Source organism: Asparagus officinalis, chromosome 1 (genome assembly GCF_001876935.1).
Source record: "Asparagus officinalis chromosome 1, Aspof.V1, whole genome shotgun sequence".
NCBI lineage: Eukaryota > Viridiplantae > Streptophyta > Magnoliopsida > Asparagales > Asparagaceae > Asparagus > Asparagus officinalis.
Genome location: NC_033794.1, coordinates 96968298 through 96987290, shown reverse-complemented (window position 1 = coordinate 96987290; position 18993 = coordinate 96968298). Strand labels below are relative to the sequence as shown.

At 34.5% G+C, this 18993-nt stretch overlaps 1 protein-coding gene and 1 long non-coding RNA gene across 2 annotated transcripts in view; one reads left to right on the top strand and one right to left on the bottom strand.

The window, feature by feature from the left end:
- Window positions 1–6077, top strand: part of LOC109828754 — an 8834-nt gene extending 2757 nt beyond the window's left edge. Inside the window, exon 2 of the long non-coding RNA XR_002243820.1 lies at window positions 5539–6077. This is a non-coding gene — a long non-coding RNA (uncharacterized LOC109828754). The remainder of the gene's footprint in view (window positions 1–5538) is intronic.
- LOC109828753 (L-ascorbate oxidase-like) lies at window positions 2147–8051 on the bottom strand. The gene is made up of 5 exons (XM_020395676.1): window positions 7547–8051; window positions 7342–7434; window positions 7026–7238; window positions 5567–5749; window positions 2147–3247 (listed from the first exon to the last, which is right to left on the bottom strand). Exons 1-5 carry the CDS (start codon window positions 7805–7807, stop codon window positions 2288–2290), a joined length of 1710 nt encoding a protein of 569 aa, XP_020251265.1. The 5' UTR covers window positions 7808–8051; the 3' UTR covers window positions 2147–2287.

Genomic DNA, 18993 nt, shown 5'->3' with positions numbered 1-18993 from the left:
GATTTTGGCACTGGGAGGGTGACGGGTTCGATAGCTTCCAAATGCTTTGCATATTGATGATAATGGTTTTCAGCGGCTATTCATGCCCAGCTTATGTTAGCCCTTGAATTCGAGGTTTGCGATCAAGTTTCGGATTAATAAAAAAAATCTCATTTCTATATTCGTTAGGAAATTCATTTCGATGCTAATGTAGGTCTTTGATGGCAACTGTTAATGAAGTTTCATGTTTCAGATGCTTTTTTTTTAAATCTATTCTATTGGTACCCCATTTCTCCAAGTTGGCATAAGAGCTCTTGAAATAGTCTTATTGCAGCAGCAGTTATGTACTTAATTTTGATTTGCCCATGTATATATATTTGTTATGCTAGGGAGTTTAATTTCGGTCATTTGGTTTTAGGAGATTCTTGAGTGAACGTTACCATGTGCTCCGATTTCCACCACAAAAATCCAAATTATCCTTGCAAGTGACATTGAATAATCTAATACAATGATAATTAGGTGTTGATCCATACTGGTAACGCCTCTCTATGACGATAAGAGATATTGATTACTTGTTCTCTCCAGGTCATGACTTTTTCTAAAGTAAGAAAATAAATTCAATGGATAAATCATAAATTTGATATGGAGACTCCTTTAGGAGAAAAGGTGTAAGTAACAAATTGAGACCTAGCAACTTAATTCCCCGAACATAGCTAGATGCAGGACAGCGCTTTGGTTTGAGACGGTATGGGTAGGAAATTTTTTTTTCCAGTGAGAAGTGTAGCTTTGAGTGGGTATACTGTACTTTTAAACATAAGGTAGCCGACATGTCTATCTTCCCATTATTGGATATTCCTAAATAAAAATTAGTTGAATTTTAATCGAGAAATTGGGTGTTTTCTAAAGTGTGCTATGAAATTTAATGTTTGAGCGCCTCTTTCTGCCAAACAGATCACCATGTTTTTCCCCTGATATAAGAGAATCTCAAAAAACATTGCAGGCCTTATGTTCATTACTTTGAACCTATGTTACCTGGGTATTTCTATTTGGAAGCCCATACCCGTACTTAAAAACGTACCTGTATCCGTACCCAAACTTCTTGGACACTTCTTGTATATATGCATACGTTTGTTCATGCGTATACTCAATATATATGACATATTTTAACTTAAAATACTCATCATACACTTCTTGGATGTACGTTCTACACTTCACACCTATTTTCTACTATATTGATCCCATGTAAATGAAAAATCAATATTGATCTTACATAAATTATTAATTTTAATACCTATAAATATACATAACTTGCATATTTATAGCTGTGCCCCCATGCCCTACCGTTTACAAATTTGCTGTGCCCCGTAACCGTATCCATGCAACTTAACTTTGCATAATAAGAAAGGCCATGATAGATCTGTAGTTCTGTACTAGTCTACTAGAGATTGACAAAATTAATGCAAAAGGCCATGAAGGATTTTTTTTTCTTTTTTTTAACAGATCATTTTACAAGGTTGCGGATGACTTTGTTAGGAGGTTTAGTTGCCAGGGAGGAATAAGATCTTGATATGCTAGAATTTTCATGGCTTTTTATGACCCGAGGCTGTTGCTAGGAGACATATTCAACTTTTGCTAAACATGTGTATGACATACATGACATTCCAGAACGTAGAATAACATTAAAGTCTTTCAACTTAGACATGGTTTTATGTCAAGTCAGGGGTTGATCAACCTGTGGCCTTTCACATTGATTTTCTTGGTGAAACACTGCATCTTTCAATGCTCTACATTTTCAGAATACTTTGGTAAATTAATTCAGGATATGTATAGCACCAAATAATCCCTGTGTTCATTCATCTTGCAGTGATAGCCAAGAAATTCAGTACATGTTTATTGTTCCTTTTTCTATATTTAGAATTTACATATACATCTGGGTTTGCTAGCCAACATGATCATTCTAAATTCCAAGGAGATCCTAGGTCTCGTGAATACTATTGATCTCTTCCTACCCCTTTTTGTACAGGTTAGTTTTAAAAAATACTTTTGCTCTGGTGTATTGGTCTTTTTATTACTTCAACAAGAGTAGATTTGCTATAAGCTGTGTTTATTTTGCAATTCATTCTGCAATCCATAACTTAAACCTACTCACACCATCACAGGTCAGACATCATCCAAAACTTATTCTATCATAGAAAACAACTCCTTATACAAATAATGAAAACACTCAGTTTTCATGTAGATACACAATTAATGCTGTAGCCTCTTCAAAATCTCGAAACATATGGAGAAACTAGAAGAAAATCTACTCCTATGGTACATGCTTATTCATTAACATTTTTCCTGTCATACCACATCCCAGTGCCTCAGTTGGTATATTTCTGACATGCTCAACCCCTTCAGAGAAAACTACACCCATACCCATGTGTAAATGTGGCTCAATATGACAGTGAAATGCCCATACTCCCGGATTATCTGCCACAAACCTTAAAGCTGTCCATCCATAGGGAAATATCACCACTGTATTCCTTAATGGTGGATTCTTTAAGTTAAACTTTGCAATATCCTTCTTGGTGAATCTCCCATCTCCATAGCCCAACACCCAAAAATCATGCCCGTGCAAATGCCAGGGGTGTATCTCACTCACATTACCAGCAAGAGCATTTGCATTCTGAAGTATCACATCAACTGTGCTATTGAGCTTGAGTTGGTACACGTTACTACCTTGTGTTGTGTTGGGATTCTGTGGTGGTTTCATTACATCATAGAATCTGGGGAAGTTTTCTGGTGGCTTTTGGGCATTAAATGCACCCTTTAAGCCATAACTTATGGAGCCAAGAAAAGGAGTGGGTGGGAGAACAAGAGAGATGTTGTTTATTGACCATTTAATATGCCCGTCTATCTTGTTCTGGGTATTGAGGAAGATCATTTGTCGATCGTACTTGGTTGGGGGTTTCACTGTGCCCTGTCGAGATAATATTTTGTAGGTGAAATTTTTGCTGTGGGCATAATCATTCCATGTGGGAGTAATTGGAGGTGCAGATGAAGGAAGTTTTCTTGGGGAGTTGGGTCCGTAGTTTAAGATTGCGAGTGCAGGGTTGGTTTTAGGAAGCCTTCCTCTAACACCTACGGAGATCCAGTAGTTTGATGATGGATTCTGGTCAGTTGTAATAAGGACAGAATAGCTCTCACCAGAGTAGATGTCCATGTCTTTGACAGTGAATGGTTTTACGTAGTTTCCATCTGCTTCTACCAACATCATCTTGTGGTTCTGTGATGAAAATGAAAGCATAGTATATTTTTTTAGTATTTAAGCAAGAAGCTATAATAATCCTACCATAACCAAAGTGTATGCATTTAATTTTCGTATGTGCTGTGGAGGAAATGAGTTAAATTCTGATATGTTATATTACAAAATGTTCGTAGTCTTTTCAAGGTGTATGCTATTCGATGAAAAATGACCTCTCTATTTCTTAGTTTATAAATTATTAATATTTAAGTATCTAAGTGTTGATGAGTGGTTTCACAATTCAATCATGTTCTACTTCTTGTTTATTAAAGAAGCATTTCTGCTCTTGTATGGAGAATGAACAAAAAAGTTATGTTGATCAATAGTTGATTGTCATGGAATTTTGGTATGTGGATCAGCCAATCCAGGGACACAACTTTGGAGAGAGACTTCGTGGCAAATCATATAATTTTCACTCATTAGTTGTGCCCTGTGAGATTATTTACTTTACACTATAAATAGTAGCTCTGGAAGTTTCCTGGTCTACTGATTATTTGGCTAATTTACCTTCCTTGAAAGAATCCTTACCATACTAATTAATCCTCAATATCTATTTATTCATTCGTTTGCTTATTTGTTGTTTATCTCAGTTAGATTGCGAAAAATTGATACCTAATACAATCTGACTGAACTAAACTTATAAATATATGCTTGTGCTTAATGTCAGTAGACTATGCATAAGAACGGATTGCATATTGTAAAGTGATTCATTGTCGAAACTTTGCAAGGGAACTAGGCTGAAATTGGCATTTGCGTAACTTAATTGTTAGTTGCTTGTGCTCATTTTGAGCTGCTACTTGTATTGTCCCTGGGTATGCCTGGGTGGTAGGATGTATTTGGGATTTTTGGATGAATGAAATTTATTTACTAACAAAAAAAAAGCCCTTAATTCTTAATTCAGAAAGGCAATTGCTATCAATGCTTCCCTCTAAAAGAAAATGAAGAAGAAGTCAAGTTAATGCTCCCTTGAGAATATATGCCATATCATTTATTATATATGGAAATGCAAATTCAAAGAAAATAAATGTAAGGATAAATAATATCTTTGTGTAGTTAATGTAACCTCTCTAGTTCCCCATTCTGAAGCATTAGAAAGTACGAACTTTTGTCTGTCAAAGAAATAACAGGAGGTGGATTCTTACTAGGTTCAGTGCTAGGAAAATATTAGCAAACAAGATTGGAAATTTGTGTAGTATAAGTAGATAACATGGTTATATATCATATCATATTTTGTCAAACTGATATATCAAAGATTTAAAATTTTAAGGAATAGATGTTCCATTTTTATCTATCCTAATTTTTTAATTTTTAATTTTAATTTTAAATTTTTTGTTATTAGACATATATCTAAAAGATAATGTTTATTAGAAGTATCTTGTTAGGTGCACCATTTAAAAAAATACTAACAGAATTGCTCCCTGTACAAATATTCACAATTTTACATGTATATTTTAAACATGTAATACAGTTGGAAAATCAGATCAATATTTTAGCAAACTGATGTATCAAAGAGATTATTTTAAAATGAACACTCGCACACGTACATGCAGGTACACACGCAACCGCGAACACAAGTCCAGATAGATGTATCATCTAAAAAAATTTATTTCTATACGGGAAGTATAGCTATAGATTCACATAACTTTATGCAGTTCTTATTTAGATATTTTTTTCAACCCAGTAATATGTTTCTTAAAAGTCTCAGTAACCCCAGGAACAGAAGACAAGTCTTCGCATGTCCATGTCCTACAAGTATTCTGACGAAGAAATAAGCAAATTGTATATTGGGTCCACTTCTATACATTCTGCAGAGCCCTACTCCAACTTTATGTCCAGCGTTCTAATCCACTAGATTAAATTCTTGGTCACTTACTTTAGCCGCTTCCTTCCAAAGATGAGGCTGACATCAATTTGTTTACTTTGTTCACAACTTTGATGGAATGTTTTCTATTTCTTTACTGAATAACATACTTGGGTCCAAGGTTAGTTGAAGGATTTTATCTATTTATTTATTATATATGGCACCTAGCAAAAGATGGTGGTTATATAGATATAAAGTTGCTCGCTATAATTGTACTTTGTATTACAGCTGAAAATCACAGTACATTGTGCAGTATCATATTGTATACTATTATCATGCAAACTGTAATCTTATTATCTCTGGTCATTAAAGTTATAATTTTTAAATAAAAGTTTCAATTGACTTCTAATTTTATCTTTAAAATTTGTGGGTTGACATGATTCGTTATTTAGTGATGTTGATGTATATGTAGGAAAGCACTATGGCGGAGGTATGCTTACCCCAATGGCCAAGTTGAGAGAAGCCAAGGATGTAATGCTTGCAATCCTCACTCTGTAAGTCTTGTTTGGAAGTACTCTGAACACTACAGGAGCACACTGGCCGGTGCTTATATTGCAAGCGTTTGCTCCACCAACGGCCGCAAGAGAACAATTGAACTGCCCTCTGCCATTAATCAGTAGGCTCTGCGCACAACAAAGCATAGGCAACCAATATGTCAATATATGAAACAGAGTAGCAAAGAGAATAGGTTTGAGAGCTTCGTCATGCAAGAACAAATACTTTACTATTATCAGCTAGTCTTGAGCCTGTTGGAGTATGACAATCCTCTCCATAACTTCGGAGGGTGTTTTGGTGCCGTGCAAGGGTTCTTTAACGCATATTAGCAAGAAAATAAAGTATATCTGTATCATAACTTCATGTTGTTTGATTCTTCTTAGTTCTTCTGTTATTTTTGACCCTTCTTGATACTTTATGCTTTATAATACGGTGGATTGCGCTTCTCTTTCACTCTGTTTGGTACCCTAGGTTTTTCTACCTGCCCACTACTACTGTTAGGATTTGTGACGCCTTTTCTCTTTGCCTTCGCTTTCTTGTCTGATAAATTTGCACAAAATTAGTAGGTTGATATAAGGTTGGTAGCCTGTCGGTGATTTGGTCTTCTCCTTTTGGAGGTTTCAGATTGTGCATCTTTCTATATAACCGGTTTCATGTTGTCGGAAAAAGGATTTGATGAGTATATATGATGAGAAGCTTTCCTTTCTTTTAGAAAAGGTGAGTAGATTGCTTCTCTGTACAGAAAGTGCACCAAAGGGAAGTATGAAGTCCAAGAGGAATGAGTTGTCAGCGTGCAGAAACTATGAAGACGAATGATGAGGTTTTGTGAGGTGCCCCGAAGTTCATGGGTGTTTTAACAAAGCTCAAGGGAGGGGGTGTTGTGGGAAACCGCTAAAGTCCAAGGGGTTCTCTGAAATTTACCCTAATTGCATGTATATATATCCTTCCTCGAACAAACTTGCTTCGTCCGTGCACATTGTTGTGATCTTTGGGACATAATAACGCTCAACTGAATGAGACTCATCTCTTGATCATGAGGTCCACCCTGTTATTTGAAAGCTATAGCCGAATATTATTTCCTATTGCCACAATGTTGTCAAAAATATTTTACGGCCGCGTGAAATTTATGTGTTGTGCTAATGCGACGTGCTTTATTGGCTTTTAAGTTTTTTTTACTTCTATTTTCTTTTTGATACTTCGAATTTCTGAGTGATCTGATGAGAACCTTGGCTAGAATCAACTCGCGCCCTCTATTTGACAGGTAGAAGAAAGTACAATTAATATAGAAACTAGTGCTGGTAACTACATGAGAATCACACACGGGATGGTTTCCCACCATTTTCACCGGGGAAATAATGAAGAATATAACAACTGATGGGAATCTAGAAAAGTCGATGCGATCACCTGAGGTTCGCCGATCCAACGGAAAGGTTTAGAATCGAGACCAGTCATCTGAGCGTACACATTCTGATGGTACCAGTCACTCAACAACAAGTTGATTTCTCCGTCGTAAGCGAAGGGCTCTATCTCATCGTCTGCCGCGTCGACTATCAGCGAACCGTACAGCCCCGCTGATCTTTGCATACCGTAGTGCCCATGGTAGAAATACGTGCCGGGCTACCCCCCAAGAACACACCAAATATATTAACGATTATAAAGGGAATAACGTATATATAAATTTGAAAAAAAAAATGTAGCCCAGTTTGAATTACGTACGTACCTTGTCAACTTTAAATCTGTAGACGAAAGTTTCCTCCGGATTGATTGCGCACTGCGATATAGAGGCCGTTCCGTCAGCCCATGGGGTTCCAAACTGCAACATGCACGCATTATTAATTATTAGCTAGAAAAAGAACATTAAAGAAAGGGGGAAAATTAAAAACATGCACAGATTGTGTGAACAGTCGATAACCAACGTCGTGTACCTGTCTAATGCCATGCCAATGAATAACAACACCCTCGGTGTGCAGCCCGTTCTTGAGCTCAACCGCGATAGTATCTCCGGCCTTCGCCCTTATCGTTGGTCCCGGGAACTGCCCGTTGATCCCGATCGCTACGTTCTCCTCACAGTCCGGCGACCAGAGCAAGTACCCAACCTCCCACCTGAAGTGCCTCGCCTTGGAAGCCCAAGAGGCTCGTAAGCACATCGCGCAGCATAACGTAAACAGAAGCATCTTTGTTGCCATGGGGAAGAGATCGAAGTGGATCAAGTGTCTAGCTTTGGTGGGTGGAGGTGAGGTAGATGTGGCTACTTATACATATATATAGAAGGCTGGCTTTTAGCGAGGTGGGTGCGGGTTGAGTACCTGCGGGATCGCACATCGATCCGTGGACATTTGCATATGTTCTCATTCCCTTGTCAATTTAAACGTCTCGTATGTGTGTAGGAATAATAATAATAATAATAACAAAAAGTATGTTCGCTGGCACAACTGGGATTTCATAGAATATTAACAGGGGATCGAGAGGAGAAACGCAGCGTAAATGATATTTATTCGCATAAATAAAGTTCCAAAGGTGTGAGTTTGACTGCATGCGGTTAGTTTACATAGAGTTGAAGGGACCGGCCGCTACATGATTCAGATTATAGGTTAATTAACAGTTATTAACTTCATCGATCTCTTAACTCTTGATTAATAATTAAGGGCTAGCTACATGAACAGGTCTTGTGACGCTGCAACGAATTGAAAGAAATGTGCGAGTGTAGGTAGGAAAGTACCAATGGATTCATGACGTGATCGATATTCCAATGTTAGCTTCTAAAGCAAGGCTTAGACCGACCGTCGCTCGTCGAATTCCTAGGCTTCCAGCTAGCTAGCGCTGAGGTATGTAGAGATGAAAATGTTGAAAATTAAACAAACTTTGGGTTTACTACATATATATGAAAGCTCCAGAGACCCTCATTTAAAAGGTAATTGAAAACCCAGCAATTAATAACCGCTAGTTCAAAAACTGGACATTGATCTCAAAACCGTTACAGCTCCACCTATCATCTCTTAATTACCCTATTTCAAAGCCTCGAAGCGTTTAGTTTTGTCTTGTATTATTCTTTTTTTTTTTTCCTTTTTTCTTTTCTGTTTGTTTGGTTGATTTTTTACTTGAATTTTGAAGAATTTATTTACGACTTTGATTTGTTGTNATATATATACGACGCTCCGAAGGTTGAACTAAATTTGGGGATTATATGGTTTGGAAAAATTGTGATACTCGTCTATATGTTGGTTTATATGTTGATGATGAGGTGCAAAAAGTTGCGAACGAACTTGACTGTCAGTATCAGATTTGGTTCTTTTTTCCTACTATATTTTACTTTATTTATATATGAAGAAACATGGTTGATAGAGAGATCATGGTGCAATTTTAAAAATAAATACCTAACGCAGAATATAAGTTAATTTCTGCTCTTTGTTAGCATACCTTTTACAAATTTTTTCTGTGGACATTTAATGAATGGTGCTATTTCTAAGATTATTTTATGGTGATATTGTTAAATGATGCTATCTCCAGGATCTGTTTGTTAAATACTATAAAGTTAGCTAGATATGTACTACCTCTTCGCTCTTTTTTTACTATTAGGTTTTATACAGTGCAATGCACATGGTTAAATATCATGATTAAATATTTTTAATTTATTTTCTTACTAAAATTTGTTCCTCAGTTCCACTTTGATCTTTTTTGCTCACTTATGCTTTTAAATATTAGCATTGTAATTATTTATTTTTTTATATTTGTTTGAATGGGCTACACCAAATTTAAATTTTTATGTTGATAATTAAATCAACAGAAAACAAATGTAATCTAAAGCCAATTTAAATTTTCACGTGATTTGGGCCGACATGAAACCAATTTTGAAAGTATAATGTTGTAAAAGTAAAAAACACTTTTAAAAAAGTAGTATTATAAAATAAAAATGAATAATTAAAGCTAAAAAAGCTAAGATGATTAATTAAAAGTGGGCTAAAATAAAACTAAAGAGAATATAAAGTTTGTTGCTAATTAATTGATAGACTTCAGAAATAATCATTGACTAAAGGTTAATGCTAACTCTAGTATATTTTATATGATAAAAACATCCATATAAAAATATTTAAAAGAGTTCATGAAAATTCTTTCTAAAGATTCTTGGTTTTACTCAAAAAATTAAGTTATTCTATAAAATATTTGGAAAATAAATCTTTTATTCTTTCTATTTTATTTTTTTATTGAGTTAAGATCAATCCCTCTCCGCTTTTATCTTTTTCCTGAGCAATTCTAGAGTTGTGTCTTCATCATCTATATTGATTGTGACATCAAGCTGGGGTTGGATTTCTTGTGTAATTATTTTCCCTGAGCTCGTTCATGTTTTATCTTCTCGTCTTACTTCACAAAGAAGTTGAATGCATTTTTGATGTTCAACAAAAAATCTAGAAATATAGACTTTGATTATTTTTGTGTTTTATTAAGGCTAAATGTTAATTTCATATATATGAATTTTTTGTGTTTTTAATTTATTTTTTAAAAAAAAGTTAGGAGTTGCCTCTTTTTTATCTGCAATGAATTCTTCTGGTGTGCATCCAATAAGAGTTTCTGTCACGTTAAATAATGTTACTTTTATTCTGTATTATTTTTTACAATGATCTGAACTAAATAACTATATTTTTCATTATCAATTTGGCTTAGATTATAATGTTAATATTTAATCTTGATATGTTTATTTCATGAAGAAGGGATATTACTCAATCTTGGTACTACTTTATTAGTAATTCTGTGATATTTATTATTTGGCCATTCTTATTAATATCTCTATCTAATCTTCTTGTTGTAGCCTTTGCAAGCTAGAACCACGGCTCAACTCTATTATAAATAATAGTTATATTTACATCATAAGTCCAATAGTGTGTCCGTATATTAGTAGAGTATTTTTAAGTTTAATTGTGAAAATTTTAGAGTATGTCATATAAGATCATACCTCTTTGATATTATGATTATTGCATATATCAATAGTTTAAATTTGTATTAGCAGTTTGTTCTGAATAAGTCATGCGTATTAGCTTTAAAATGTAATATTTTTGTCTTTATTATGTTATATGTATGTTTGCTTGGTTTACTTACCATTCTTTTATTTCTTCAATAAGTTGTATTTTTGTGTTGGTATATATTGTTAACACAATTTACGATAACATGCATATTTTTCCTATAAAATTGAGACAGATATAATATGAATTTTATATTAAGTGATATTTAATAAAAATTTTAGTAGTAAAATATGTTACCTTAATATTTAAATATCTTAAAATCTAATAGTGATATTATGTGCTTATCTTTGATCATGTCTTTAAAAAATAAAAACTAATCTTTTACTGGTAGTCATATCTCCAAATAAATTTGCTTGCAAAGTCATACCAAATATTGGAAAAAGAAAATATCAATTTTAATTTTTTTTACTTGTGCTATTGTAACTAATTATCATGTATATACCTTTTGTCTATTATAGTTATTTCCCTCATCTTATCTGGCTTATTATATCTTGCAACATAGTTGATCAATGACTTCACTTTAGTTTCTATTATAAGATTATTTATATGTAAATTTATATTAATTTTATGATTCATTTAGTAATTCAAGAATAAAGTATGAAAATTTATAAATACAAACTAATTTTCTTGTATCTTTCACAATGAATGATTTTTTTAATTAGAACAAAATTATACCTTTTGTAAATGTCAGTTTAAGTGATTCATGAATGTTTTCGTATTTTGGGTTTATTTACTTCACTTCTCTATTTGAAATAAAAATAGCTTGATTTTTTTAAATGATATCTCTAAACTTTCTGATAATTTTTTCATGCAAAATTAATTGTATTTTTCCACTCTATAAATATTATCAACATCAGAGACGAATGTTTATACATTATAATCAATTAATGCTAACTTATTATATTATAGTCTTTTGTTAGTTTTGTGCAATTTAGTCTTCTATTAGTTAATGTTATTACTAAAATTATATGTAGTTCCTTAAATTTATACAGTAACATTAATTTTTAATCTATTATATATTTTTTAAATTTTTATTCCGTAACTGGATAGCTTTTATCTATTATAATTATTATTTTTTACCAGCATCAACTTAGACTATTTTTTGATGCTGAAAAGAGATAAAAAAAACTTTAAATTGAAACTTAAATTTATATATCTTAATGAAATAATATCAAACATTTACTCTTTTCTTTGCCAAATTTCAGCCATTTATGATTTTAAACTTTTGAGGGTGTGTTTTGTAATTTTTTAGCTTTAATAATATTTTTTAAAAATTTAAATTTTATGTTGGGCGCTTGTAATTTTTAGTTTTATGAGTTGGTGGTAAGTTTTCAAATGTTAAGATGCGTCTTTCAACTCTAAAATTTTAAGCATGTTTTTTATAATTACTAAAACGTTGAGTTGTTTTTTGATAAATTCAAATTTTTAGTGATCTGCTGATAATTTTCAGATTTGATGTCTACCGGTTACAAGATTTAAATTTTTAGGATTTTTGTGATTTTTAAATTTTGAGGGAGTTTATGTAGTTTATGTAACTTTAAGGTTATTTATTACAAATTTTAGGTTTTTAATTAAGTGCCTAATGGTAATCCTTGAAATCTATCTATGTTGTTTGAAAGTTTTGAAGTCACTGAATTTAGGGTGCTTTTTTTCTAATTTTAACTTTTGAGGTTGTTTCTACAATTTTAGAAATATTAAGGGTGTAATTGTAATTTTTAAATTCCTCGAGGGCTATTTTTAATTTTTAGATTTCATGTTTATTGTTTTAAGTTTTGAAAAGTTAATGTGTTTTGGGTGATTTTGAACTCTTAAAGATATTTTGTGTAATTTTTGAATTAAATCTTAATCTTATTTTTTAAATTGCTGAGTTATAGGTAGTTCATGTGGGGTTAATATAGAATATAATTAGTATTTAGATAGATTAAGATTTAAATAAAAAATTTAAAATAATATTTCACATAGTTTGTTATTTTTTTAAATTATTGAGCTATAAATAATTCATGTGGGGTTAGAAAAGATATAATTAGAATTAGAATAGATTAAATTTAAATGTAATATTTAAAATAGTGAAGGGTAATATTGACCATAGAAATATTTTTCTAAATTTGAATTTAGGGGTGTTCTTGCATTTTTCAAAACTTACGAGATACTTTCTCCAAAGTTAAAAACTTTTAATTTTTAATTTTTATCTAGCATATGTTATTTAGATTTCTCACTGAATTGAAATAAGTAAAATTTGTAATATTCAAGATGTTTTAATAAAATTTTAAATTTGTAGGGGTGTTTTTACAATTTAATTTGGAGGATATTTTTCACAAAGTTTAAAAACTTTTAGGTGCTGGCTAGCATATGTTTTTTAGATTTCTCTTCGAATTGAAATAAGTAAAGGATTTGTGTTTGAAACTCTTACACAGGCCAAAGGCCTATGATGTATATTTATAGATAGTCAATGTGAATAGGTTGAGTACCCAAGAGTCACCCCCACTTAATGGGGTGTTACACCATCATAATGGGGTATAAAATGGAGGGATAATGAGGGGGAGGCCAAAGGCCTCCCTCATCTCATAATACTCCCCCTTATCCATCCATTACCTTGGGTTTAGCTTATGAACACTTCAGAGTTCGTAAAGCTAATGGGGTGGATACTTCTGGATCCAGAGTAAACTTGTTTGCCTCGTTAAAACCTTAGCTGTGGAAAACCCAGTGGGAAAAAACCATCAGCCTAAGGAAAAAGAGTACAACCCATAGGTTACTCCCCCTGAACCATACAAGCTTCAGGCTTGTAGGTCTTTCAGATGTCTCATCCCTATTCCTTTTACAAGTTTTACAAAAGTACATCTAGGCAGAGCCTTAGTGAACAAGTCAGCTAAATTATTACATGATTGGATCTGCTGTACTTTAACTTGCTCCTCCTCTTGAAGATCGTGCGTCCAGAAAAACTTGGGAGATATGTGCTTCGTCTTGTCACCCTTGATGAAGCCAGACTGAAGTTGAGCAACGCATGCTGCATTGTCTTCAAATATGGTAGTTGGCTCAAGGTCACCAGTCTTCAGGCCGGTAGACACTAAGATGTGCTGAATGACAGAACGAAGCCAAACACATTCTTTGCTGGTTTCATGGATCGCGAGGAGTTCGGAATGGTTGGATGAGATTGCTACAGTGGTTTGCTTAACAGACCTCCAGGAGATGGCCGTACCACCGAATGTAAACACAAATCCGGTTTGTGATTTTTCGGTGTGGGGATCAGACCTGTAACCTGCATCTAAATAACCAATTAAGGTGGGAGACCCACCCTTCGGTAAATATAATCCCAGGTCTATAGACCCTTGGAGGTAGCGCAGAAGATGTTTAACTCCATTCCAGTGGCGCTTTGTGGGCGCTGCACTGTATCTGGCTAGAAGGTTAACTGAAAACGCTATATCGGGACGCGTACAATTAGCCAGATATAATAGTGCTCCAATGACACTGAGGTAAGGTACTTCAGGACCTAGATTTCCTCCCCCTCTTCCAGCCGGACGGAAGGGGTCGTTCTTTACATCCAATGATCGAACAACCATTGGTGTACTAAGAGGATGACATTTATCCATTCGGAAATTTTTAAGTAATTTCCGTGTATATGTGGATTGGTGTAACAGGATACCACCCTTAAGGTGTTCGATCTGTAAGCCAAGACAATACTTTGTTTTGCCTAGGTCTTTCATTTCAAAAGTATTCTTAAGGCTTTCAGATATCCCAGCGATCTCTGCAGGAGATCCAATGAGATTTAAGTCGTCGACATAGACGGCGACTATAATGAATCCTGTTCCCGATCTTTTTATAAAGATACACGGGCAGACTTTATCATTTGTGAATCCTTGCGTAGCAAGGAACTCACTTAGTCTGTTATACCACATTTTCCCCGATTGCTTAAGACCATATAATGATCTTTGAAGCCTAACAGAATAGACGTCCCGAGGTCTATCTGCTATCTCTGGTGGAATTTTATATCCTTCAGGGAGTTTCATATAGATATCTTTATCTATATTGCCATATAGATATGCAGTCACAACGTCCATGAGCTGCATTTCTAGGCCTTCCAGAGATGAGAGGCTTATTAGGAATCGGAAGGTATTCCCATCCATAACCGGAGAATATGTTTTTTCATAGTCTATTCCCGGTCTTTGGGAAAAACCTTGTGCTACAAGCCGTGCTTTGTAGCGCACAACCTCGTTGTGTTCATTTCTTTTTCTGATGAAGACCCACTTATATCCCACAGGTTTTACACCTTTAGGTGTTTGGACTACTGGTCCAAAGACTTCGCGTTTCAAGAGTGAGTCCAGCTCTACTCCTATTGCCTCGTTCCACTTTGGCCAATCGTCTCTGCGTTTACATTCCGCTAGAGACCGTGGTTCGATGTCATCGTCGTATTCAGTGACGTGAACGGCAATATCGAACGCAAAGTCGTCGTCGACGACTGTGCTTTTTCTGTCCAGTACCTCCTCAAAGTCGTCGTCGACGACTGTGCTTTTTCTGTCCAATACCTCCTCAGTACGTACAAAATTTAATGATGTTTCTCCTATTTGTTCCTCTTCAGGGGAATCTCGGAGGGGAGAGGAAGCTGGTATGAGCTCAGTATCCTGTGTTGGGTTCATCTTTATTTCTCTAGGATTTTTTCTTTTACGAGGGATTTTGTCCTTCGAACCTGGTGGGCGTCCTCTTTTCAATTGAGGTACAGCCGTTTCTGCTGCCGGCGGATTGCATCCATCTTTGGGGATGTCAATCCTAGCTGGCGTGTTGACAGCAGGGATGTGTGATCTGACAATCTTCTGGTTATCAGTGAATTTATCCGGAAGTAAATGTACTATATTCTGAAGATGAAGAATCTTCAGGATCTCATCTTCACATTGACTAGTACGCGGATCATAATGAGACAAAGTCTTGGTGTTCCAAGAAATGGTCTTAGAAGCGTCAGGCTTCCTGGACTGTGTGCCAAGTTTAGGAAATGAATCCTCAACAAATTCACAATCATCAAGACGTGCCTTAAATGCGTCACCCGTCTGGGGTTCAAGGTATCTTATTATAGAGGGCGAATCAAACCCTATATAGATACCCAAACGACGCTGTGGACCCATTTTGGTCCTTTGTGGAGGAGCAATTGGGACGTAAACTGCACAACCAAACACTCTCAAATGTGAAATATTCAGAGGTGCACCATAAGTAAGCTGCATTGGTGACAAAATATGGCCACCAGAGGGTCGTATTCTGATAAGTGATGCGGCATGCAATATGGCATGACCCCAAGCCTCAACAGGCAACTGTGATTGCATCAACAATGGACGAGCAATCCATTGCAATCTCTTAATTAGAGATTCTGCTAACCCGTTCTGGGTGTGAACATGTGCTACAGGATGTTCAACTTCGATGCCAGTTGCTAGGCAATAGTCTTGAAAGACTTGTGAAGTGAATTCTCCCGCATTATCAAGACGTAATTTCTTGATTTGATTATCGGGGAAATGAGCCCGCAACTTAATAATTTGTGCCAATAGCTTTGAAAAAGCTAAGTTGCGGGTGGACAAAAGGCACACGTAAGACCACTTGGTTGATGCATCTATAAGTACCATAAAGTACCTAAATGGTCCACTTGCGGGGTGAATAGGCCCACAAATATCGCCATGTATTCTCTCCAAGAAGCTAGGAGACTCTAATCCCACTTTCAGAAGGGAAGGTCTCGTGATCAGTTTACCTTGGAAACAAGATAGACATGAGTAATCACCCTTCTGAAGAATCTTCAGGTTCTTCAGGTTGTGTCCACTTGATTGGCTCATGATGCGGTGCATCATTGCTGATCCTGGGTGACCCAGTCTGTTATGCCAAAGTTTAAATTTCGTCGAAGAATGGCACTTCTGGTGCACAATCATGTTAGCTTCTACTGGTTGAATATATGTATGATAGAGACCCGACGGGAGTCCCTTGAATCGTTCTAAGATAGTTTTTGAACCATCTTTTTGACGAGTTACATACAAATACTCATCCTCATTTATATCATTGGTTTCTAAGTGATATCCGTTTAAACGAATATCCTTGAAACTTATGAGGTTTCTATTAGATTTCGGAGAGAATAATGCATCTTTTATTATTAGTCTCGTTTTATTTGGGAGCAATATCATTGCTTCACCAAATCCTTCTATTATGTTAGATAGTCCCGAAATCGTAATTACAGGATCGACATAATCATATAAGCTATTGAAATAGCTTCTTTCGCGAAGGATTGTGTGCGTCGAGGCACTGTAGTGTCGGTTTGTAATTACTTTAGTACCATCCATCAATACTTAATTATTTGTGTGTGGTTATTAAAGTTACCATGTCACATTAGTGCCGTAGTTCATCACTATTAAATGTGATTTAAACATTATGTAACAAGTTTTGTATGTCGTACAGTAGCGTTTATTGTACACCATCTCGTGCTGATAACGTGTTTGAAACTCTTACACAGGCCAAAGGCCTATGATGTATATTTATAGATAGTCAATGTGAATAGGTTGAGTACCCAAGAGTCACCCCCACTTAATGGGGTGTTACACCATCATAATGGGGTATAAAATGGAGGGATAATGAGGGGGAGGCCAAAGGCCTCCCTCATCTCATAATAATTTGAATTATATCAAACATATCTCCTTTTGACCAATAACATGTTAAGTCTCACTATGAATAGGATAAATCATTTAATTATCAATTCAAAAAAGATATAATAATTAGAATATATTAGGATTACAATGTAAAATTCAAAACTAAGTTAAGGATAATATTGACCATGAAAAGATTTTTCCAAACTCGTACTTTTAAAAGGAGTATATATGATTTGCTCTTCTTTTTGGTCAGTAATTTGTTTGCATTGTATATAATATGTCTCATAAATTTAAAGCATACGTCAAGCACCAATCGCTAAATTAAACATTTTTAACAAGATAAATGTTTTAACAATAAAAAAATTGCTATTAACTTTCTTAAATAAATAGTTATATTTTAGATTTCATTTTCTTATGTTGGTAAATAATACGCCATGAAAAGAGTCTCACGGCATCACACGGGTATAGGACTAGTTGATTAATATTAAAGGTGTACTCTATTTTTTAATACTTTTTATTATTTTCTCTTTTCTTTTATATATAAATATAATCAACTAACACATCTTCAAAGACGAAAATGAGATGCAATTTAATATATACACCACCGGGGAAAAGAAAAAACTGTCGACAACGTACATTAATTGTAAATAGATTTTTAATATCATATGATAAAATCAACGCGTTGGTGAAGGTGATTCTTTCCTATAATTATGTTTTGTTACACGTGAGTAGAAATTTAGGATTTAAAAATACGCCATAATTGACCCCAAATCCCAATTGGATTTGTGACAAATTTTCAAATAAAAGTAAAAAAGCAGTGGTCACATCTAGGTCATTTGACTCATTTCACTAAGAAAGTTCTTCTACACACGGCCTTAATTTGTTTAAAATCACTGTTTAACTTTCGCTGTTAAGGATTTACTTTTGAAGGGTCCCATGTAAAACACATGTTAGATATTTAATTGAAAGATTTTAGAGCTATTAATCACCAACTTATACACAAGAAGCTTCAAACTAATGTCATATAAGAACAAAGCTATAACAATCATGATGTCCAAAGAACAAACTTGTTATATATCATGATCATGGCCCAGAGTGGGTCAATGCGGATATTATAGAAGAACACATGCAAGAAATATCAAAGTATTAATTAAAAAAAGAAAAAGAAAAAGAAAATAATGCAAAAAGAAAAAGAAAAAGAAAATAACGCAATAATTGACGCATTTGAAACGTTTAAAGTTAATCACCTACTTAACCCAGAACCAAAGAAGCAATGAAAATACGATCATGGCCAATAGTGGATCAATAGGGATCGATATTGTTGAAGGAGACATGAAAAATAAAAAAGGGGAAAAAAAAGAAGAAATAAAGAAAGGACTACATAAATTAAAGCATTTGAAAGCTTTAGAATCAATCACCTATTTAGCTCAAAGACTTTCCGATTTATCCTATAAATTAGAAGAAAGCTACAAGAAGAATCATGATCTCCACAAACCGAAACAGCTATCATGATCATGGTCCAGAATAAATCAATGAAAACTTTGTCAAAGATCTCGTGAAATCTCAAAAAAAAAAAAAGCAAAAAGAAAAAAGGATGACAAATATATATGTAGGTCCAAGATGCCTGAGATAATGGGGGAACTGTGGAGGCAGAAAGGTGATGTGTCTAAATTAATATCATTCATACTGTGACACACTTTTGCCCTCGTATCAAGTTCTAGAGTACTAATATGATTCAAACTTAACATCATA

Coding starts and splice junctions, on each gene's coding strand:
- LOC109828753 (XM_020395676.1), bottom strand. CDS start 7,807: ATGGCAACAAAGATGCTTCTGTTTACGTTATGCTGCGCGATGTGCTTA. Junction 7,435..7,546: donor ATTGGCATGGCATTAGACAG/GTACACGACGTT, acceptor TGCATGTTGCAG/TTTGGAACCCCATGGGCTGA. Junction 7,239..7,341: donor ACAGATTTAAAGTTGACAAG/GTACGTACGTAA, acceptor CTTGGGGGGTAG/CCCGGCACGTATTTCTACCA.